Source organism: Carcharhinus amblyrhynchos, chromosome 7 (genome assembly GCF_965287045.1).
Source record: "Carcharhinus amblyrhynchos chromosome 7, sCarAmb.v2.hapA, whole genome shotgun sequence".
In the NCBI taxonomy this organism is placed as follows: Eukaryota; Metazoa; Chordata; class Chondrichthyes; order Carcharhiniformes; family Carcharhinidae; genus Carcharhinus; species Carcharhinus amblyrhynchos.
In genome coordinates this window covers 87,066,113-87,089,762 of record NC_137330.1, presented here as the reverse complement: position 1 = coordinate 87,089,762, position 23,650 = coordinate 87,066,113, and the positions used below count along the sequence as shown (strand labels likewise).

The window sequence follows — 23,650 nt, the reverse complement described above, 5'->3', positions numbered from 1 at the left end:
TCACCATTTCAAATGTTAAATACTTAGCTTTTAGTTTTAGATAATGATGGGTAGAATGATTAAGTGCACAGCATGTGAAAGCTGATTTTGAGCCACAGAACCAAAGTATACCAATGTTGAACGGAGTCACTGTTCATCCACAGAAAACAACTTTTATGGGAATGGACAGCAAGGACTAAGAAGTTATTAGCGTCAGAAAACAATGTGAAGAACGATCAAAAGATGTGTTTAGATGATCATGTATGTCAATCTCTCTCATTTTTAGATGCTAACTGACCAACTTTATATTTCCACCATTTTACGCTTTTTCTTCAGAGTCTGAAATTCATCTTTTCATTTAAATAATCAAGTAGTGGGACATGTCACCTGGCATTGAATTATTGGTCGAACTAAGGTTCTAGTTGCGTGCAGAATGCCATATTAGGCACCAATTCTTCAAGAAGACATTAATATGGTGGAGAGATTTAGAAAATTGAGCTGGACAAAAGTCTGAAGTCAGACTAATATAAATAAACTTGTTTTCACTGCAGAAAGGATCCACACCTGAAATGTTACCAATCTTGCACTCTTACCAGTTGCTTACTGACCGGCTATGAAACTTTTCTGCATTTTCTCTTTGCTTTGGAGTTTGAGTCTTGTGACAATAAATTTCTCTATCCTGGATAGTGCTGTGTTCTTGTGGCAACATTCATTCAGGTTGGTGACAAACTTTCCATCATGATCTTAACTTGAGTTTCGCAAGGCCTTTGATAAGGTACCGCATGGTAGATTGTTGCATAAGGTTAAATCTTACAGGAACCAAGGTGAGGTAGCCAAATGGATACAAATTGGCTTGATGACAGAATGTGGGTATGCCGGCGTTGGACTGGCGTAAACACAGTAAAAAGTCTGACAACACTAGGTTTTAGTCCAACCTATTTATTTGATAATATACTCACAAGCTTTCGGGTTAGCCCCTTCGTCAGGTGAACGGAGAGTTCTGGCCTCAGACAGAGCATATAAAGCACAGACAGTTTAGAGATTACTGATTAGAATGCGAATCCTTACACCTAACCTGCTGTTCAAGACCTGAAGTGGCTGATAATGTGAGTGGAAGGAGCACTGATCACAGTTTAAAGAGATGTGTATTGTCTCCAGACAGTACAGTAAGTGAGGTTTTGCAAACCCAGGCAAGTCACGGGGGTTACAGATAGTGCGACATGAACCCAAGATCCCTATCTGTAACCCCCGTGACTTGCCTGGGTTTGCAAAACCTCACTTACTGTACTGTCTGGAGACAATACACATCTCTCTAAACTGTGATCAGTGCTCCTTCCACTCACATTATCAGCCACTTCAGGTCTTGAACAGCAGGTTAGGTGTAAGGATTCGCATTCTAATCAGTAATCTCTAAACTGTCTGTGCTTTATATGCTCTGTCTGAGGCCAGAACTCTCCATTCACCTGACGAAGGGGCTAACCCGAAAGCTTGTGAGTATATTATCAAATAAATAGGTTGGACTAAAACCTGGTGTTGTCAGACTTTTTACTGTGTTGATGACAGAAGACAGAGGTTGGGTGTAGAGAGTGGTTTTTCAAACTGGACGCTTGTGACCAGCAGTGTGCCTCAAGGATCGGTACTGGGTGCACTGTTATTTGTCATTTATACTAATAATTTGAATGAGAATTTAGGGGGCATGGTTAGTAAGTTTGCAGATGACACCAAGATTGGTAGCATAGTAGACAGTGAAGGCGGTTATCGCGGATTGCAATGGAATCTTGATCAACTGGGCCAGTGGCCTGACGAATGGGAGATGGAGTTTAGTTTAGATAAATGTGAGGTGATGCATTTTGGTAGATCGAACCAGGGCAGAACTTATTCAGTTGGAGAGAAGTATAGAACAAAGAGACCTAAGGATACAGGTTCATAGTTCCTTGAAAGTGGAGTCACAGGTGGACAGAGCGGTGAAGAAAACATTTGGCGTGCTTGTTTTCAGAACATTGAATACAGGAATTGGGATGTCTTGTTGAAGTCGTACAAGACATTAGTAAGGCCACACTTGGAATATTGTGTACAGTTCTGGTCACACTATTGTAAAAAGGATATTTTATTAAACTAAAAAGAGTGCAGAAGAGATTTACTAGAATGTTACCAGGAGTTGATGGTTTGAGTTATAAGGAGAGGCTGAATAGATGGGATTTTTTTTCCCTGGAGCATAGGACTCTTAGGAGTGATCTTATAGAGGAATATAAAATAATGAGGGACATACAGTCAGCATCTTTTCCCAAAGATAGGGGAGATTAAAACTAGAGGGCATAGGTTTAAGGTGAGAGGGCAGAGATACAAAAGAGTCCAGAGGGACAATATTTTCCACATCGTGAGTGGTGAGTGTCTGGAACAAGCTGCCAGAGGTAGTAGTAGAGGCAGTACACTCTTGTCTTTTAAAAAACATTTAGACAGTTACATGGATAAGATGGGTTTAGAGGGATATGGGCCAAACGTGGGCAACTGGGACAAGCTTAGTGGTTAAAAAAGGGGTGGCATGGACAAGTTGGGCCAAAGGGCCTGTTTCCATGCTGTAAACCTCTGGAGGGACTGAGGCTCAGGATGGAATACATGCACTCGACTGAATGGGTGCAGCACCCTCAATAAATTTATACCTCAGCTGAACATACAGAATGGCTCAATATACAAGTCGCACTCTTAGTCAATGTGGATGGCTTGTAACTTTAACAGAATGTATAGAGGTATTCAGACGAAAACTCCAAGCCCGGAGAATAGTCTATGCATGAAAACTTTGAGGGGTACAGGTTTCAGAAAGAATGTCCGAATTGAAGTCATCATAATACCCAAATGCAGGCAATTGGGATTAGTTTAGGGGTTTTATAAAAAAAGGGCGGCATGGACAAGTTGGACCGAAGGGCCTGTTTCCATTCTGTAAACCTCTATGACTCTATAATACCCATATCAAGTTAGGATAATTTGAGTTGGATTTCCTTGAATTATTGAAAGCTGGTTTTGAAATTGAAACCTACAAATAGTATAGCACGTGATTATATAAGTATTCCTTATGCAGAATTTTCAGAGTTTTCAGAAAGGCATGCAGATGTCCAAACAAGCATTCATCTACTCTGATGAGGTAGTCTGAAATAAAAACTTATTTTAATTTGAACAATTTGCTGTCTCATTCCCTACATTTCCACAGGGATTTTGACATCATGATGCCTAGTTCCTCATTTCATATATCATTCATTCTGGCCATATACTCTGCCACTGACTGCTAAAATATTCATATCTAAAATTCCTAAGTTGCTGGCTTTTTGGAAGCCAGATGCTACAGTACAAATGTACCAATATTGAATGCCATTACTACAAAGTTAGCTCCCTAATTGACCCAAAACTATTGAATAACCAAGAGATCCAGTGCTGGGCAGTGACTGTTAACTCTTCTTGTACGCTATGTGTACAATTAATTCTGCAGTCAGAAGGTATGTTTGAAAATTAAACAGTTCTTGCTCACACAGTGTTTAGCATTGTAACTTTTTAAAAATGCTATCTTCATTATAAAAAACGACAGGAACATCATCTTGGCATCTAAATTTTAAACAGAGAAGTGTAACTTGAAGTTCATATGAGGTATTTGTTTTTCACTTTTGTATATAGTTTTATCACAAATAACATTCATCTAAAAATTAATTATCTTTTTAAAAGACAGAATTATGTACATATTCCTATTTACTGAAGAGTAGTTTTAGGTATGTGTTCTGGATATTTCCTATCCCAGGCAAAGCAAGTACATGATTTATTTATAAAGTACATTATAGGCATTCAGCACGGCATGTTTAATTTCGGAGAGAAAAGCCAGCACAAAAACCTGAAACTGCAACCAAATTAGAAACAGTACTCACCGGTCTGTGAGGTCAGCGACTGCTGTGATAACAGCTGAGCACCCACAGTAGTTGGGAGCCTCAACTTGGAGTGTGGCGACAGCAGTGATGGTGCAGGAAGAAAGAGATTTGACCTGGTCTGTAATAGGAAAGGCAAATCAGAAACCAAAGCACAATTTCCTGGGTTACTCACTGACGTAATGCCTGCGAGTCAGTAAATAACACCCCACTAATTCCGGTTATGCCCACAGATTTGTTTCTGCTTTTTCTAAAGTTATATGCATTGGGAATCAATTTGAAATTAAAAAACCTTCACTGATAAATGAGCCACTTTCCTTTCTTAATCAGAAAGCCTTAAAACTAGCTATTCCCCCTCCATCACCCTTCTTGATAAATGAAAATGGCTGAGGAAAGAAAATTGCACATAGTCTTATCACACAGTATCGTATCATCAAATGCACTGATATAGATAAAGTTCAAACCTACATAAGAATTAGGAATGTAACTATGCATTGAAATATTTTCGTAGTGATAATAGTCTGAATGTTAAAACTCCCAGACATCTTCACAGGGAAAAAAACTTTCTTTAAAATAGTCATGTCAAAGGCAATCCACTGGATGCACAAACATTTTCATATCAGAGTAGACTCAGTCTGTAGAGTTACAGTAACCATGGAGAATTTTTGCATAAAGGTCACTGTAATTGCTTCTTTCCTTAAACATCATCCTAACTACAATGCTCCAGTTAGCAAAAGGTACACCTCGAAACGTAATTTATATGAACACATAATTTATCTGTATTTTTTTTCTTTCTGATCAATTAAAAGCTAAGTTTGACATAGAATTTCCTTTTACAATAAAGTTTTGAAATACATGGAAAAGTAATCATAATTTTCTGAACTTACTATGTAAACTGTGTAAAATGTACCAAAGCAATCTTTATGCCTTACTGTAAGCCAATGATAAAGACTTTGATAAAGTCTATGTTTTTTACCTGGATTTCATACAATTTTATATTAGTAGGAGAAACTCTGAACTTTAATCAAAGAGTGCACATCAATCTTGGTATGATACTTGGAGTATTAATTAACAAAGTGTTGTAATACTGAAGTTCAGATGTACAAATATGGAAGGGAGCGTGTACGTGTACATGCACGCGTGTGCGCGCAAGCGGAGCATTATGTTACTCTATATCACGGGGGCTGTGTGTAAATATATTTTGGATCATGCGATGCGAAGAAAATCAGAATACACTCTTACGGTCAGAATGCGTGTTGTTCCTTCAAGTCCAGAATCAGATGATTGTATGTAAGGTGTGTGTACTCCCTTAGCCTCAGTGTGATTTTTCCTAATTCAAAATAAATTCCTGCATAGGCATTTTGGAGATTTTAAAAATAAAGTTATATGGCATCCAATTCATCTCATTCACTTTCACCCATGCAAAGGTTGGATAAGGATTAAGTTAAAGCTGTAATTATAAAAAAGGAATTCAACACCATCTCTATGTCGGTGCAGGCCTGATGTTTGATTAGCTGAATTCATACTTTAATTGGTGTGAAGGTCTTTTAGGAATAAAGGACTTTCAAGAAGCTGTGAAGCTTCTTGTGGACAAATAGCCAGGAGATGGGCTCTCAGCTGGACTTGAAAGCTGGAACAAGCACAGTACTTTGGCTGCATTAGGTTTTCAGCTACAATGGTTTAGTTGCTTCAGATGCTTTTTCCTGCCTGATTTGCTTTGTTGGTTTATCTCTGCCCCAAATATTCCCGAGTTCAATATGACATTGGGAGATGATCAGTTTAGAATAGTCCTCAAATACTGGTTCATCCTTTAAGAATGAGGGCTGGGATTCTCCCAAAGTAAATCCAAAATTTGCTTAAAAATAAGAGTAACTCCCGTTGTTTTTTTTTGGGATTTTCAAAATGAACCTCCCATACTCTGTGCATCAAATACTGCCTTAGAGAAACCCATGCTGAAAATCCGGGGGCTGGGCCTATTCCCGCTGGAGAGGCTGGTAGCATAGTGCTGAGCGGACGTTGCGCATGCACCAATCTGTCAGGGCTGAGATGGGTGCACGCACAGTAGCCGCACACTGCTGGCCTCCCGATCACTGGTGATCAGCCCCACAAACACCAATTGCTAGTCATGCCACCCCGCCGCCATCCGATGGCTGGCCTCCTAGATGTCTCCTGATGTTTCCTCCCACAGCCCTGACTGCCCAGAACCTCCCAATGCCAACAGCCCTGATCAGCTCCTTCCCTTTCTCTGCCACTGATCCTGACTGCAGAGTGGCAGCGAGAGCCCTCACTGATCTCCCCCCTCACTAAGGCCCTGCCCCTCTGGCCCTACCCTCTTGGCACTGCCCAATGCCTGGTGGAGTGCCAAGGTGCCACTTGGGCATCACTTTTTTCCCCTTGGGCAGTGCCAAGGGGCCAGGCTGCCAATGCCCAGAGCACCCCCTACCCCCGAGGGCCTCCATGGTGTCCCCTCACTTTAGTGGAATTGGGTTACCACCTGCAAACCCTGCTGGAGTGAACTATCTGGGGTGAGGGGTGGGGGCACTAATGAGATTTCAATCCTGAGTGTTAAAAAGGGCAGCGTGGGCTTGTAGGGCCAAGGGGCCTGTTTCCTGTGCTGTGTTGTTCTTTGTTTTTTGTAAGGAAATCAGCTCCTTGTGAATTACCAGTCTGGAGCTGGTGACACCAGACATCCTAGCCTCCCGACATGCATGGAGGCCATGATGCCCAGCAGGGAGCCTGTTAAACAGCCTCTGCTGATGTCTCCCAGCCTGTTGCGCTTCTAAAGCAGCGCAGTGGGCTAGGAGAATGACTCCCAAGATGTGTAAACTTCACACATGGTTGCAAAGTACCCTTATTTAAGTCCATGTTTAACAAAATATTGGCCAAAGAATTGAACACTGTCCACAGACACATGCTAAGTTGTAGCCATCTTAACAGGTTTTGTAGCCACTTTCACAAAATATTATCTTAATAATGATATATTGATATTATAGTATATTAATAGTTATACCCAATGTTCCCCATGCTTTCACTGAATGTAGTAAAAAGTCTGACAACACCAGGTTTTAGTCCAACCTATTTATTTGATAATATACTCGCAAGCTTTCGAGTATACAGCTTGCGAGTATAAGAACATAAGAACATAAGAAATAGGAGCAGGAGTAGGCCATCTAGCCCTTCGAGCCTGCCCCGCCATTCAGTAAGATCATGGCTGATCTGTTGTGGCTCAGTTCCACTTTCCCGCCCTCTCCCCATAACCCTTAATCCCCTCTCTTATCAAAAACCCATCAACCCGCTTCTTAAAAATATTTAGCGAGGCAGCCTCCACCACTTCAACGGGCAGAGAATTCCAGAGATTCACCACCCTTTGAGTGAAGAAGTTCCTCCTCAACTCCGTTCTAAACCGCCTCCCCTTTATCTTGAGGCTGTGCCCCCTAGTCCTACTGTCTTTTTTGAGCGGGAAGAGTCTCTCCACCTCTATCCTATCCATCCCATTCATCATCTTATACGTCTCAATGAGATCTCCCCTCATTCTTCTAAACTCCAACGAGTACAAGCCTAGTTTTTTCAGCCTCTCCTCATAGCTCAATCCCCTCAACTCCGGCATCAGCCTAGTAAACCTCCTCTGCACTCCCTCCAGGGCCAAAATATCCTTGCGCAGGTGCGGCGCCCAAAACTGCACACAGTACTCCAGCTGCGGCTTCACCAATGCCCTATACAGCTGCAGCAAGACCTCCCTACTTTTATATTATCAAATAAAGTATATTAAAGTATATTAAATAGAGTATATTATCAAATAAATAGGTTGGACTAAAACCTGGTGTTGTCAGACTTTTTACTGTGTTTACACCAGTCCAACGCCGGCATACCCACATCATGTTCACTGAATGTGACAACATGGAATTTATGCAGTGGGATTTTGCCTTACTGCATTAAAATGAAAATCACATTCTGCAATTTTCATTTTAATACAGTAAAACTGCAGGATCTATTATTCTGAACAATCAATTATTCTGTGTTTTAAGGCAAATCATCAACTTTTAATCAACAAAGGAAACTATTTTTGGGTCTAAAGCTGGACTAAATAGATTGCTGTCCAGAATTTTGCTCATGTGACAAAAAGCACAAACACAAAATCAAGTTTACCGGACTTACTAATGATGTTAACACCTGGCCACTAGATGAATCCCTGAAATGGTTTACATAGTGCTCTTTTTGAACCACAGTACTATAATTTCGTGCAACACAATGATGGATCGTAATTTCCAAACACTGACCCATCAGTGAAGGGTCCAATTTTAGACCCTTTTTATCAAAGCCCAGTTTTCATAACAGAGGGCTTTCTGTTCTCCCCATTTACAGTCCCGATCTCTCATTTTTCATTGCTTGGACATCCTGCAACATGCAAGATTGCATGCTATTTCCCAGTTCTTAGCCGAGAGCATACATTTATAGATTGAACAACCCACTCTGACCACAGACCTTGGCACTGGGACAACAAATAGTTCCCTTCTGAGCAACTATGGATCAATTTGTGTAACAGAAAATATGCTGCCACCAAAAAATACTGTGTTGTTCTTTGTTTTTTGTAAGGAAATCAGCTCCTTGTGAATTACCAGTCTGGAGCTGGTGACACCAGATATCCTAGCCTCCCGACATGCATGGAGGCCGTGATGCCCAGCGAGGAGCCTGTTAAACAGCCTCTGCTGATGTCTCCCAGCCTGTTGCGCTTCTAAAGCAGCGCAGTGGGCTAGGCGAATGACTCCCAAGATGTGTAAACTTCACACATGGTTGCAAAGTACCCTTATTTAAGTCCATGTTTAACAAAATATTGGCCAAAGAATTGAACACTGTCCACAGACACACTGTCCAAAGACAATGGATGGAATTTTCCATTCCTGCCAATGACGGGAATCAAGGCAGATGGGGCAAAAAATCTGGGATGATGGTGGGTTGAAGGAGAATCAGGTCTCATGTTGTTCTATCTCAAGAACTACATTTGCATCTCGTGAATGTTTATTAAAAGCCAAACTCTCAGGAATTACCTTTACAGATGCAAGACTTACAGAGACAATGCCCAGTCATCATTTTCATATAAGAACTGCCTTTGTTCATGTCACCTATATGCAAGTGAAGATGATTGACTGAGATGAGATTGAATGACACCTCACAGAACTGAGGCCAAGGTGGGAAATAATTAGGGTGGGCTCATATTTGGTAATCTTGAATGAACATGGGACCCACTGAACCATTCAATACCCGAGACTTGGAGAGATACAAAAGCAAAATATATTTACCAAAGTGAAAAGTATACAAAGTGAAAAGTGGTTGAACAGACCACTACGGGCATTCACAACTTCTTGATTTATCTTACTCTGTCATTATTCTAAGTTATAGCCTTGACATTCAAACAGAAGTAGAAAAAATCTGCTGAATGCTATGTCCTGAGATGACTTTAGTGGGTGTCTTCTAAGGCCCAAAGGTTGGGTAGCAGCACCCTCCTCAGTCTGACCTGGAGTTCATGGTGTCATAGACGGAGGGGGTTTGAATGGTAAGACATCCTTGGAGCGTCAAGTTGATACCTCCAGGGTGTCAGGCTGACGCTCCTCCTTCTGGGATTAGCGGCACCCATCTGACTCCTTGCGAGGTGGCACCTGGAGTGAGGTCGAAGTACCCTATCCACCTCTTGCCTAGCCACTTCAGGAACACACTCATGTCTAGAACGATGGAGTGTAGACCTGAGCCCATATCCAGCAGAAACTGTGCGATCCACTGGACCTGGATTTCCAAGGCAGCCGTCACCATTCCAATGGATATCAATGCGCTCATATGCTGCAGCCACAATGTCAGATTCTTCCATACTCTGTTCCAGTCTGACAACACAATGTGTCCTTGCATCTCCAACATTCTGTTAGGGCTGACTGCAGAAGTTCACCATTGGACTTGGACTCTGAAGGGCCTGGTTGCCAGCAGTCATCAGTGTCAAGGGCCTCAGCCAGCTGTGGACTTGTGTCTGTGAGGTGATCACCAGGTCGTGAACCTGAGCCCACTCTGGTTACTGGTACAGAGAGAAGAGGTAATTAGCAAACAACTAGGCAGGGTTCTACATTATAGATTACTCAGTGATGTATACTAGCTGGATGCTCACTGATCTGTTCAGGAAGATTCCACACAGGAACGATCTCTATCCTCACTAGCGCACTCTGCCGACTGCTCCTTATGCTGGGAGAGCGTCCTTAACTCCATAGTCCCTCCCTAAGGTCTTTGATCTTTCCTTTTTGTGGGAAATATTGCCTGGCATAAAGACGAATGGATTGACTGTGAGCACTGCGGATGGAAGAGCAGTTCAGAAAGCATGCATGCTTGCCATGTGTGCTAAGCCCTCCCCAGGAAGTGAAATAATATCATTCATGCAGGATCTTACATGAGATGGTGATCTTAAGGTGGTTGGCAGACATTCAGCGTTGATGTCCCATACGCTGGTTGTGTGTGACGTCCTTGGGAACACTAGCCCTGAGAGTGCCTGATTCCCGAATGAGAATTTGAAGTGATAAAAAGGTTCACTTACTCTAGCAGAGTTGTTCAGATCATCCACCTCATCCCAGGCAAACATCATCAGGTTGGTTTATCTCCTGTTCCCATTGCTCAGGAAGAGGATGGCATGTAAGAGCTTCTCCATGGAGGCCTTGCTAAGCCGTGGAGTGGAGAGTTTATTTCTTTTGGTTGCTTTGCTAATTTATCCTTTAGGTCAAACCTGCCGTGCAGTGAGTGAATGCGTTTAGATGCTGTTTAAATATGATGCCAGCATCTTTGACCCAATGAGGTAATCAAGGGTGGACATATCCTTCCCCAGCCTGCCATAATGAGCTCCTTGCTGATGCACAATTGATGAGCTGAAAAGCAGAAAACACAAAAATCCACCCTGCTGCCAGGAGAAACCATACTGCCTTTCCTGCCTGCCGCTGCATTTAATTTCCAGAATGGAAAATTCCATCAATATTTGTTTATAAGAAGTAGCAATGATTTAGAATAAATAAAAAACCTATTTATTCTACACCACTACATAACACCATTAGGTGAGGAGTAGACAAAAAGGATGCAGTGCAAGATCAGCAAAAGGATTTAGGTTGGCTTTGCAAGTGGACAGACACATAGTGAAACGAAATGTTGCACTTAGAATGACTGGAATTGAATTATCATGTGGAAAATTAGACCAGGGAGTAACATAGCAGGAGCATCACTTTCAGTATCCAGATTATGTGCTTTACTTCATGCCTAACCACAAAGATGCAGAACTGAAGAAAGGTTTCTCGGCCCCTCTTCATTTCATTGTCAATATTTTAATTTATGGATTGATGTTTATGAATGGATTTAATGCCATTAAGCAGTGGGAGTGATATGTTGCCATCATCATGGGCGTTCAGCAGGCCACCAGTCCTAATGTTCACTTAAGCAACTTCAGAACTTAGGTAAAAAGCCTTCTGAATTCAACATCCAGTTCAACAGCTTCTGGGAATGAAGTCTGTCCTTCATTTTGACTTTTTTTGCAAGTACCAGTCTGAATTTTGTTTTCACTTTCAGACTGAACCAACCTTTATTCTGCTTTTAACACCTCCTCTAGATCAATGCTTTGTTTCTTTACTATAATCATTGCCACTCCCTTTTCCTTTTGTTGCATGATATCTTTGATATTTAATATTCCCCTGTCCACTAGGCCATCCCTAATCTTCCCCTTTTTTCCCTCACTTGAAACCGTTCACCTGTCCTTTTCAGCAGCATAAAACTCACCACATTTCAATCTTTCTTCTGTTCTGGAGAGGGTTATGGTTATTTGAAGTATAGAATGTGAGCATTGCCAAAAAAAGCAATTTTCCATGGCAATATCTCAACCAGTGTGCACTTCACAACAAATAGCACTCTCTTCGCATGCAATACAAATAGTTGTTCCCTCTACATTTAATATTCTTGCAAATTGTCCTGATATGTGCAAGATGAAAAGCTTCAACAAGATGTCTTTCTTCAACAATAGTCATATTGGACTTGAAACGTGAACTCTGCTCCTCTCTGCAGACACTGTCAGACCTTATTTCAGAACTGAATGTCTCTCTCATTTTCTTTGAGATTGGTTTGTTTTATTTTCCTCCTTTAGTTAGGTTTTGCAGTCTCACTGCATGGACAGTATACCATGTTTTAATTTCATACCCGATAAACTGCTGCCAGTTTCTTCTATTTTGTAGCCTTTTCCGCAGGTGTATCCTTCACTGCCCTACCTATTTGCACACTCTTTTTGATTTAATGTCTTTAGTTTTCTTCCCCGTTGCCTCAGATAATTTTACACATCATCTAATTATCCTGTTTTTCTTTCACTTCTACATTCTGCTTTCATCAGATTCTATTATAGTGTTTACTCAGCTTTCAATCAGCAGTTCCAAGGAAGGTCCTGGACCATGACATCAGTTTGTCACATATGCTGACTGACATGCTGTGTCTTGCTAGCATTTTCTGTTTTAATTCAGCATTCTAGTTTTTTTAGATTTTGTTTCCTTATTTTCCTGCCTTTTCCTCTGATGCATGGAATTTATAGACCAATAGACAAATTATTCATACACTATGCTCTGTGTCCAGCTGGGTGGGTTTGTATTTGCCTGCTTCTATTCTTGTCTATCCAGTTGTAGCTATAGCCTCAACTATTAGCTTCCTGTCCTGCTCCCCCCACCATACTTCAGCAAGGCGTTTCATAAGGTCCCCCATGCAAGAGTTCTTGAAAAAGTGAGAGGGCATGGGATCCAAGGGGCTGTTGCCTTGTGGATCCAGAACTGGCTTGCCTGCAGAAGGCAGAGAGTGGTTGAGGATGGGTCTTTTTCTGCATGGAGGTCGGTCACCAGTGGAGTGCCCCAGGGATCTGTTCTAGGACCCTTGCTGTTTGTCATTTTCATAAATGACCTGGATGAGGAAGTGGAGGGATGGGTTGGTAAGTTTGCCGATGACACGAAGGTTGGTGGTGTTGTGGATAGTCTGGAGGAATGTCAGAAGTTGCAGCGAGACACAGATAGGGTGCAAGGCTGGGTGGAGAAGTGGCAGATGGACTTCAATGCGGATAAATGTGTAGTGGTCCATTTTGGCAGGTCCAATGGGATGAAGGAGTACAATATCAAGGGTAGGACTCTTAGCAGTGTAGAGGAGCAGAAGGACCTTGGGGTCTGGGTTCATAGGACTCTTAAATTGGCCTCACAGGTGGACGATGTGGTCAAGAAGGCGAATAGTGTACTAGCCTTCATTAATCGAGGGATTGAGTTTAGGAGTCGGGAAATAATGCTGCAACTTTATAAGACGCATGTCAGACCCCACTTGGGGTACTGTGCACAGTTCTGCACGCCTCACTACAAGGAGGATGTGGAAGCTATTGAAAGGGTACAGAGGAGATTTACAAGGATGTTGCCTGGATTGGGTGGCATGCCTTATGAGAATAGGTTGAGGGAGCTAGGTCTTTTCTCCCTGGAGAGATGAAGGTTGAAAGGTGACCTGATAGAGGTTTATAAGATGTGGACAGGTATAGATAGAGTGGATTCTCGGAGGCTATTTCCCAGGGCTGAAATGGTCACTACGAGAGGACACAGGTTTAAGGTGCTGGGGAGTAGGTACAGAGAAGATGTCAGGGGTAAGTTTTTCACTCAGAGGATGGCGAGTGAGTGCAATCGGCTGCCGTCGGTGGTGGTGGAGGCGAATTCATTGGGGTCTTTTAAGAGACTTCTGGATGACTACATGGGATTTAATGGGATTGAGGGTTATAGATAGGCCTGGTAGGTAGGGATATGATTGGTGCAACGTGTGGGCCGAAGGACCTGTTTGTGCTGTAGTGTTCTATGTTCTATTACCTCCAGTGTGCTGCAATGATCTGTCCTTAGCCCTCTTCTATTTCTCACCTACGTGATGTCCCTCAGTGGCATCATGCGCTGACACAGCAGATTCATATGAATGTAGATGGCATCTAGCTCCACCTCAACATCACCTCTGAGAGCTGCTCAACTGTCGCTAAATTGTCAGGCTGCATGTTCATCATCCTGCACTGAATGAGCAGAAATGTTGCCCAACAAAATATTGGAAAGACCAAAGCCATTCAATAGCCGCCACAAACACCAGCCACAAGCATGACATCTCTTCCTAGCAACTGTCAGAATGTAAAATTTGGTATCATATTCTGACCATGGATCGATGCGACAACCGAACATAACATACTATTCCTATTATCCTTAGAATGTCAGCCATGCTTCAATTGGTTGCACTATACCTTAGAGTTATTCAGATTTTATTCAGATAATGAAAGGGATGGATAAAGTAGAGGTAGAGAGATTCTTCCCGCTTAGAAAGGATAGCAGGACTAGAGGGCACAGCCTCAAGATAAGGGGAAGGTGTAGTTTAGACCGGAGTTGAGGAGGAACTTCTTCACTCAAAGGGTGGTGAATCTCTGGAATTCTCTGCCCATTGAAGTGGTGGAGGCTACCTCGCTAAATATATTTAAGTCACGGGTAGATAGGTTTTTGATAGACAAGGGAATTAAGGGTTATGGGGAGAAAGCGGGAAAGTGGAACTGATCCACTTCAGATCAGCCATGATCTTATTGAATGGCGGTGCAGGCTGGAAGGGCTAGATGGCCTACTCCTGCTCCTATTTCTTATGTTCTTATGAGTCAGAAAGTTATGGTCAATGGTAAAAGCAGGCTTCAGAGGGGAGACTGGAGATTAATAAAAAAAATACAGGGACTCGTACCACAGTGCTCTGCTGAGTCATTATGAGGAAGACCATGAGAGAGATAGAAATATATTTTAAATTACATGACATGAAGCATTAACTAAAATCAGAATAGGAATCTAACAGTGAAATTTTGAACAATATTAAAAAGACAAGATCGCTGATAAAAATACAATACATCTGTGCCATGCTCCTGTATATGCTGAATTTTAAAACTGACCGAAACGGTTGCAAAAGATGGCCATGCATGCATCACCTAACTTCTGCGAAATGAAACCTCATCAAGAGGGAGCACAAGGAACATTCCAGACTGGTGCTGAATCAAAGCCTTTTTCTGAAACTACGTCTCACATTCATGCCTAGATCATTAATGCACACCAAAAACACAGGGAAGGCAGCAACGATCCCTGTGCTACAGTACTGGACACAGGTTTCCAGTCACAAAAAACAAACTTGCCTTTCAAGGCTAATTCGAGATAAATTGGGCACTTTTCAGGGCCAAAAGTGGAAGCTTTAGTGAGTTTGCTTGTACAGTGCAAAATCATTTAATTTGGGTAGCCATTATCCGGCAAGATGCCTTTGAATGAAAATATGCCAACATCGTAAGGCTTTTCTTTATTTTACAGTCGTTACTAAATTAAACATTAGAATAGAATCCCTACAGTGCTGAAGGAGGCCATTTGGTCCATCGAGCCTGCACCAATAACATCCAGGCCCTATCTCAATCACCCCACATATTTATCCTGCTAATCCCCCTGACACTAAGGGACAATTTTGCATGGCCAATCAACCTAACCCACACATCTTTGGAGTGTGGGAGGAAACAGGAGCATGCGGAGGAAACCCAGACACGGAGGGAACATGCAAACTCCACACAGACGGTGACCCAAGGCTGGAATCGAACCCGTGTCTCTGGTGCTGTGATGCAACAGTGCTAATCACTGTGCTGCCTTCATACTCTTATCTAAACCTTTGGGTTCTATGTAAGTTTCTCTTAGCACAGATTTTAAAAAATGAAATTTTGTGGCTGTGCAATAAAGGTAACTATCAACTAGGCATTTTCATAGCTTTTTCATATCTATCATAAAGCAAGTCAAATTTAATAAAACTACTTTCAATACAGCTTCTGGGTTGTGTAATAGTACCGATGTAAATTGTCTGTATTAGGTAAAAGGAACAAACGTTCAAGAGTAGGTGCCAAGTTCTATACAGAATGTTTTGCATTTCATATTTATATAATGCAAATGATGTAAATGACATGGATTTCCAGACATGTAAAATTTCCATACTGAAACAATTAAGTTTGAAGTCTGATGAAAAAAAACAAGATTACTACCTTCCTAAAAAAGATCACATCTGTGCCTCACCATTTCAACTCCAAACATTTGACCTTCAAGAGCAGATACTAATTTGCATAAACTTGCAAGTCAAATTTTCTGTCATTCTTTACCTATCATCAGAGCACAGCATTCTACTATTAGTCTTCTTACAGTTGACCTTCATTGCCTGAGGGCAATACTGTTGTCTTCTCATTCAAATTATCCTTTTAATTATACTTCATAAACTTTTATACACTGCAATTCATATAAGCCCAATATGAAAAAAACTTTTCTTAGTAAAACATATCCAAAAACAAGCTGTATATTGAACACCCAATAACAGATAATTGGCAGGTCCTCTGCAAGTGAAAACGTTCCAGCCAAAACTCCATTAATTTTCAGCGGTACAGGAGAATCCCAGCCACAAACATGGACAAAAATTTTCTGCCCATATTTTAATCACACCATTCAGACCCTAAGCCATCCACTACAAATACATCACCCAAAGGATTTTATTCTCCTCATATATTAATTTTAATATGTAACTTTTTTTTGAAAGGAGGAAAGATCTACCAATCACCACACAATTTTCTTTCCCTTCACTTTTTTTTAATTCATTCACGGGATGTGGGTGTCATCGGCTGGCCCAGCAATTACTGCTCAGACATTTCAGAGGGTATTTACGAGCCAACCTCCTGCTGGAGTCACATGTAGGCCATACCAGGTAAGGACAGCAGATTTCCAGACATTCGTGAACCAGATGATGAACAACAATCAGTGATGGTTTTGTGGTCATCATCAGGCTTTTAATTCCAGATTTCTATTAGATTCAAATTTCACTGTATGGTGGTATTTGAACCAGGATCCTCAGAGCATTACTCTGGGTCTCTGAATTACTAGTCCTGTGCCAATACCACTATGTTATTGCCTAGGAAGCATTAAACCTGATGCTATGCATTTGGTAATAAACTTGAATGACTTTCTCTTCGAGAAAAATTTTCCCTGATCATCAAAACATGACCTGGAACTTAGAGAAACCGTAAATTCATTGCGAAGTCAATGCAACATGGCCAATTAACGTAATTATAACGTACAGGTGCTATACCAACTAATAATTATCGAAGCATTGCATCACACCCACCCAGGATGCTTTGGTGGCAGATCATGACATATTTCTTCTTCTTTACAACTCCATTTGTGACCATCCATTGCCATACCTTTCCCTCCCCCCCACCCTCTGCCATCTCCTTCTACTCCTTGCTTAAGGTCCCCAATCCTTATATTTGGTATATTTTATCTGAATCTACCTTAAAGTTATTTACACCACTGCTGATCTTTGACCATACCTGTTCTGTGTTCCTTTTCAGCAGCTGGGACTCTGCTTGAATTAAATTTCTGGTATTTTGTTTTTTAATCAGTACTGTACAGCTCTGTTGAACTATATTGCATGCTTTGCTGCAAATCTGCTCTGCCACTCAGTTTTAAGTTTAATATGACCTGCTTCAACCCAAAATGTGAATGATCCATCTCCTGCTGGTACCCACTGGACTTTTGCATTGCACTCCAATATATTCCTATCTTTGCTCTTCACTCTGTTGCTATTTTGTGACCTTGGCTAAAACATATTTCCTCCTGGGCTGAATGTAATTTCTCTGCCTCTACCAGGTCTTGTTATGACCTCCACTGTTTCTGGTACTTTCTACTGAACTTGCACTATCTTCTAGGATACTTCTGTTACAATAACTGCCCTGCTCCTCACTTGTGAGCTGAGATTCTTGTCCCTTTTTCAGGCTTTTCACTATGCTGCTCTAATTCTTGACTCCATCATCTTTTGTCAGATTGAATTCAAAAGGTTGTTCGAGTTCCGAGTTCACAGCTGTTCCTTGGCTCAGTTACCTCATGTATGTTGATCCCATGGATACACCCTCCACCCACAGTGATCAAATTTCAGACCTGTTTATTTAGCTCTAGAATGCTTTGGGGCATCCTGAGGTTGTGAAAGGTGCTATGTGAATATAGTCTGTTATGCCTTGGCATTTCCAGAAAGGCTTGTTGAAGCACATATCACTGCCTCATTATGAGCTCATTACTAATAAGTAACCAAGGTGTATATTTAAAACGGTTTAATGATAAAACGTTTAAGAAATTAGTTCCAGCGTATACACTGAGGAATTCCTGCAGTGATGGCATTGAGCTGAGATAGTTACAGTCTACGGCTAGTTGTGTGACAGGTGTTGAGAAGGAGTTTTTGCTCATTTTAAAGTTTCTCTGCAAATCAGCTGTTTCTAGGCATAGATGCATTTGTACAAATTCCCTTTGGAAAAAAGCATGACTTGAAGAATGGAGAGGGGTGACAAAAGGACAAGCTTTTAACAGAGGGGATAGGAGAAAGGAGGGCTCTCAGCAAGAGGCCATAGCAACTCAGGATATTGAATATAATTTTTTTCTCCAAACCTCGGTGAACAGTGTGAGATGTTTGGCGTTTCAGCATGAACATCCTCACTAAAATCTGCCACTTACTCAGACAACCACAACCTCTGAACAGGCAAGAACCACATTACCAGTGATTCTGAAGGTGATCATGGCAATCAACACTTATCTGTTCGACTTCTTCCAGGTTGGAACTAGAAATATTTGTGACATCTCAGTTTTCTGACCATCACTGAGATTCAATATGCAATGAGAGCAAACTACATTTCATTCTTTTTTGCCAGAAAAAAGCAAGCAATGTGAGCATGTGACTTCACTAGGACTGTAGGTTTTCCCATGGTGCAGGATGCCATTGCTAAATGCATGTTCCTTTGTGAACATCACATCTAGGTAAGGGACAGATGTAGGAAACATTTCTTCACCCAGAGGGTGATGGCAGTCAAGAACTCACTGTCTAAAAGGCTGGTACAGACCCTCATAACATTTAAGAATTATTTAGATGTGCACTTGCAATGCCAAGGCATGTAAGGTTGTAGGCCAAGTGCTGGAAAATGGGGTTAGAATAATTAGATGGTTTGTCTTTGACCAGTATAAACGCAATGGGTTGAACAAACTTTTTATGTGCTGTAGACCTCTATGACTATGACTCTGTGTCAACTCTGTGCTATACTGAGGGATTTTATTCTGTCAACATTCAGCTGGTGTGTGAATATATGCAGTGGCTCAAGCAAATTTACGATGAAGTTACCGGGACTACTGGGCTTGAGTTATAGAAAGCGGTTTAGCAGGCTAGGGCTTTATTCCTTGGAATGTAGGAGAACGAGAGATGACCTTATTGAGGTGTATAAAATCATGAGAGGCACCCAGATAGGCTGAATACACATCGTCTTTTTCTCAGGATAGGGGAACTGAAAGCTAGAGGGCATAGGTTTACAATGGGAGGGCAAAGATTTAAAAAGGACCTGAGGGGCAACTTCTTCACACAAAGGATGGTGTGTATATGGAATGAGGTGCCAGAGAAAATGGCTTAACAAGCATTTGGATAAATATATGGATGGGAAAGGATGAGAGGACATAGGACTAGCTGGAAAGGCACCATGGTCAGCATGGACAGTTGGGCTGAAGGGCCTGTTTCCGTGAGAGATCGCTCAATGACTCTTAAGTTAATGATCAATATTCGAGCAACAGTCATGATCCTTTCATTTTGCAGTTCGCTGAGGCAGCTGCATTTGAATCACCATGGAAAACCAAACGGTGGATACTGAGCAGGCTACTTGTTGACAATATAGCTGATGCATTCAGTACACAATCCATACACGTGTACGTGTATACAATGAAAGCAATGCTGTCAGAGGACAAGGGCAGCAGATGCATGGGAACCCAGCACCTGCAAGTTTCCATCCAAGCCAAAACAAGAAATCAATGCTATACAATGGCTGAGCATGGCTGGTGAAGGTTGCACACTTTCTGTGAAGGAGACTGCACTGACTTTGGGGGACTATCTCAAGTATCTCTGAGCTTTAGAAGTCCCAGATGCAGACTGCACCATCTTGGCATGGCCAACAGATGTCTGGGCTTGCAGTTAACAGCAAATGACAGAGGGAGGGAGGAAGAATGATCTCTGCCTGGAGGAGGATAACAGATTTGTGTTCCATGGGGTCACCACAATCCTATTAATCAGTTAAAGGACTGATTACTGGGCTGCTTTGACACCCTGCAAGCCCCTTTGCTTACTGTATTCCATGCCATGATGCAGAAGTTTGAGCTTGAAAGACTTGTCCTTGTATGTCTGGCAGTATGAGCTTCCATTGTAGCACTCAAAGTGAATGGTGGTGGTGCTTCAACCTCAGCCAACGGCTACTACATCATGGCTAACTCCACAAGTGAGAGAACAGACTGGCCACCACTTGTACATTGTAAAGGATAGGGTCAAAGCTCCGTGCAAAGTAGTTGTTATCACATAACTCCATATTCTTCACATTGCATGCAGGCTTTTTAGTAGGTTTCACAATGCACCATGCATTTTGTAGTACGCTCTCTGAATCAGAAGGTTTTGGGTTCAGGTCTCACTTAGAGATATGAACACAAAATGTGACCTGACACTTCAGTGCAGTATGGGAGGAATACTGCACTGACAGAGATGTGCCTTCAAATGAAAAGTTAAGCTGACGTAAAAGATCCCATGGCACTATCCTCAAGAGCAAGGGAATTATCACCAGTTTTACCAATATTCATTTCAATCAACGTCATAAATTGTCACTTTGCAGTCTGTGAAACCTTGTTGCTGTGTTTTCTACATTCCAAGAGTAAGTACACTTCAAGGGACTTCACTAGTTGTAAAGTACTTTGGGATATCCAGAGACTGTGAAACTCACTACCTAGGCATATGGATAACATTGGAATAGTTTAGGTTAGAGGGTCATTAGATTGGTTCCACTGGTCGGCGCAACATCGAGGGCCGAAGGGCCTGTAGTGCGCTGTAATGTTCTATGTTCTATAAATGCATGCCACCCTTTTTTCTTGTTGTAGACTGCCCATCACGTTACATGTCTGAGTTCTCTGCAGCAAAACCAGTGTGCAACCTCACTCTCTGGAAGCTGGCAACTACACCATCCTTGCCCCCTGCACCGTTGCAGGCCACTCATGCTCAGTGTCCAACCAGCCTCTATGCTACCCTCTAAATGATGCAGGGTCAGTATCTGAGTTGGTGGCTGAGTGTGAGAAATTGCACGATGGCAAGTTTTGATCATCATCTTCTTGCTGTTCTTCCACTGCCTGGACAGTTTGCATTTCCCAGACATACAATAAGAGAAAGGCACAAACATAAGGTTGTAGTGCAGTAAAGAGAAAGGAAATAAGAGATGCATGCTTCAACCAACTGCAACTTGTAAATTAGATTTGTGTGGAATGGGGGGCAAATGGGATGTGAAGCGGAGGACTTTATATAGAAGACCATCATCTTCAATGGCTTTAGTCTGCCTGGAATGTGGTTTCAGCAATGCATATCCCAACAACGGCCAGCATGTCTCCTTCACAGGGGTTAGGATATGCATGTAAGTTTGTCCCCCGCCATTTAGAACCTGTTGGCTTCAATTGTTCTGCAAGAGAGAGGGAAGCGTGTCAGTGAGTGTCACAAATCTGTTTGCGTGTTGCGGCTGTCATGGTCGAATAGCAGTGTTTGCAAGATGAGATCTGGGTGTGAGGCATGCAGTAGCAATAGGCAACTAACAGTGCAGTGAATAATATGAATATCAGGTACATGTTCTGATTGACTGAGATTGTTAGTAGGTGAATGATGGGGAGTGGGAATTTGAGCAGTGGCTAAGGCTATTCTTGCAGTTAGGAGGATATGGGTACTTGAAAATTTATTCACTGAACTTGCTCACAAATTTAAGGGCACTGCATCCAGGACTATGGGATTAACTTCTAGTTTAACCTCCAAAGCAATGAGCTCCCACTGCATTTTGAGCATGTTTAACAAGTCTCTGCTTTCCACCTACTGCACGTAAGAATATAAGAACTAGGAGCAAGAATAGGCCATCTGGCCCCTCGAGCCTGCTCCTCCATTCAGTAAGATCATGGCTGATCTTTTCGTGGACTCAGCTCCACTTACCTGCACACTCACCATAATTCACCCTTAATTCCCTTATTGTTCAAAAATTTATCTATCCTTGCCTTAAAAACATTTATTGAGGTTGCCTCAACTGCTTCACTGGGCAGGAATTCCACAGATTCACAACCTTTTGTGTGAAGAAGTTCCTCGTCAACTCAGTCCTAAATCTGCTTCCCCTTATTTTGAGGCTATGTCCCCTAGTTTTAGTTTTACCTGTCAGTGGAAACAACTTCTGTGCCTCTATCTTGTCTATTTCTTCATAATCTTATGTTTCTATAAGATCTCCCCTCAATCTTCTGAATTCCAATGAGTATAGCCCCAGTTTACTCAATCTCCCTCATAAGCCAACCTTCTCAACTCTGGAATCAACCTAGTGAATCTCCTCTGTACCCTCTCCAGTGCCAGTATATCCTTTCTCAAGGCGACCAAAACTATACACAGTACTCCAGGTGTGGCCTCACCAGCACCTTATACAGCTGCAACATAACGTCGCTGTTGTTAAACTCCATCCCTCTAGCAATGAAGAGCAAAATTCCATTTGCTTTCTTAATTACCTGCTGCACCTACAAACCAACTCCTTGTGATTCTTGCACAAGGACATCCAGGTTCCTCTGCACAGCAGCATGCTGCAATTTTTACTATTAAATAATAATCCATTTTGCTGTTATTCCTATTAAAATGGATGACTTCACATTTACCAGCATGGTACTCCATCTGCTAGATCCTTGCCCACTCAGACTATCTATATACCTTTGCAGACTTTCAGCATCCTCTGCACACTTTGCTCTGCCACTCATCTTAGTGTCATCTGTAAATTTTGACACACTACACTTAGTCCCCAACTCCAAATCATCTATGTAAATCGCAAATAATTGCGATCCCTGAGGCACACCACTAGTCACTGACTACCAACCAGAAAAACACGCTTTACCCCCATTCTTTGCCTTTTATTAGCTAACCAATTCTCTATCCATGTTAATACATTACCTGTAACACCGTACACCTTTACCTTATGTAGCAGTCTTTGGTGCGGCATCTTGTCAAATGCCTTCTGGAAATCCAGATACACCACATCCACATATTCCCCACTGTCCACTGTACATGTAATGTTTTCAAAGAATTCCACCAAAGTAGTCAAATATGACCTTCCCTTCATGAACTCATGCTGCATCTTACCAATGGGACAATTTATATCCAGATGTCTCGCTATTTCTTCCTTGATGATATATTCAAGCATTTTCCTTACTATAGAAGTTAAGCTAACTGGCCTTTTGTCTCCCTCCTTTTTTTAAACGGTGGCATCACATTTGTTCTTTTCCAGTTTGTGACACCCCAGAGTCCAGGGAATTTTGATAAATTATCACTAGTGCATTTGCTATTTCTCCTGCCATCTCTTTTAATACCCTGGGGTGCATTCAATCAGGGCCAGGAGACTTGTCTACCTTTAGCCCCATTAACTTGCCCAACACTATCCCCCCCACCCCGTCTTTCACGATAATGATAGTTTCTAAGTCTTCACCTGCCATAGCCTTTATCAATTTTTGGCATGCTAGTTGTGTTTTCCGCTGTGAAGACCAAGTGCACCAAGCCCTCTAGCGCAGTGTCTGGAAAGCTTGGAGTCTGCTCTCTCCCCTGTTGTGCCATTTTGTTTTTGA

The 23,650-nt window shown here is 41.9% G+C and overlaps 1 protein-coding gene across 4 annotated transcripts in view; it reads right to left on the bottom strand.

Moving 5' to 3' along the window:
• The window catches only part of ahi1 (Abelson helper integration site 1), a 243,862-nt gene that overhangs the window by 87,145 nt on the left and 133,067 nt on the right, over positions 1-23,650 (bottom strand). For all 4 annotated transcript variants that reach the window (XM_080192718.1, XM_080192720.1, XM_080192721.1 and 1 more), the window contains exon 21: positions 3,888-4,005. In XM_080192718.1, coding sequence (XP_080048844.1) covers positions 3,888-4,005 — 118 coding nt within the window. The remainder of the gene's footprint in view (positions 1-3,887; positions 4,006-23,650) is intronic.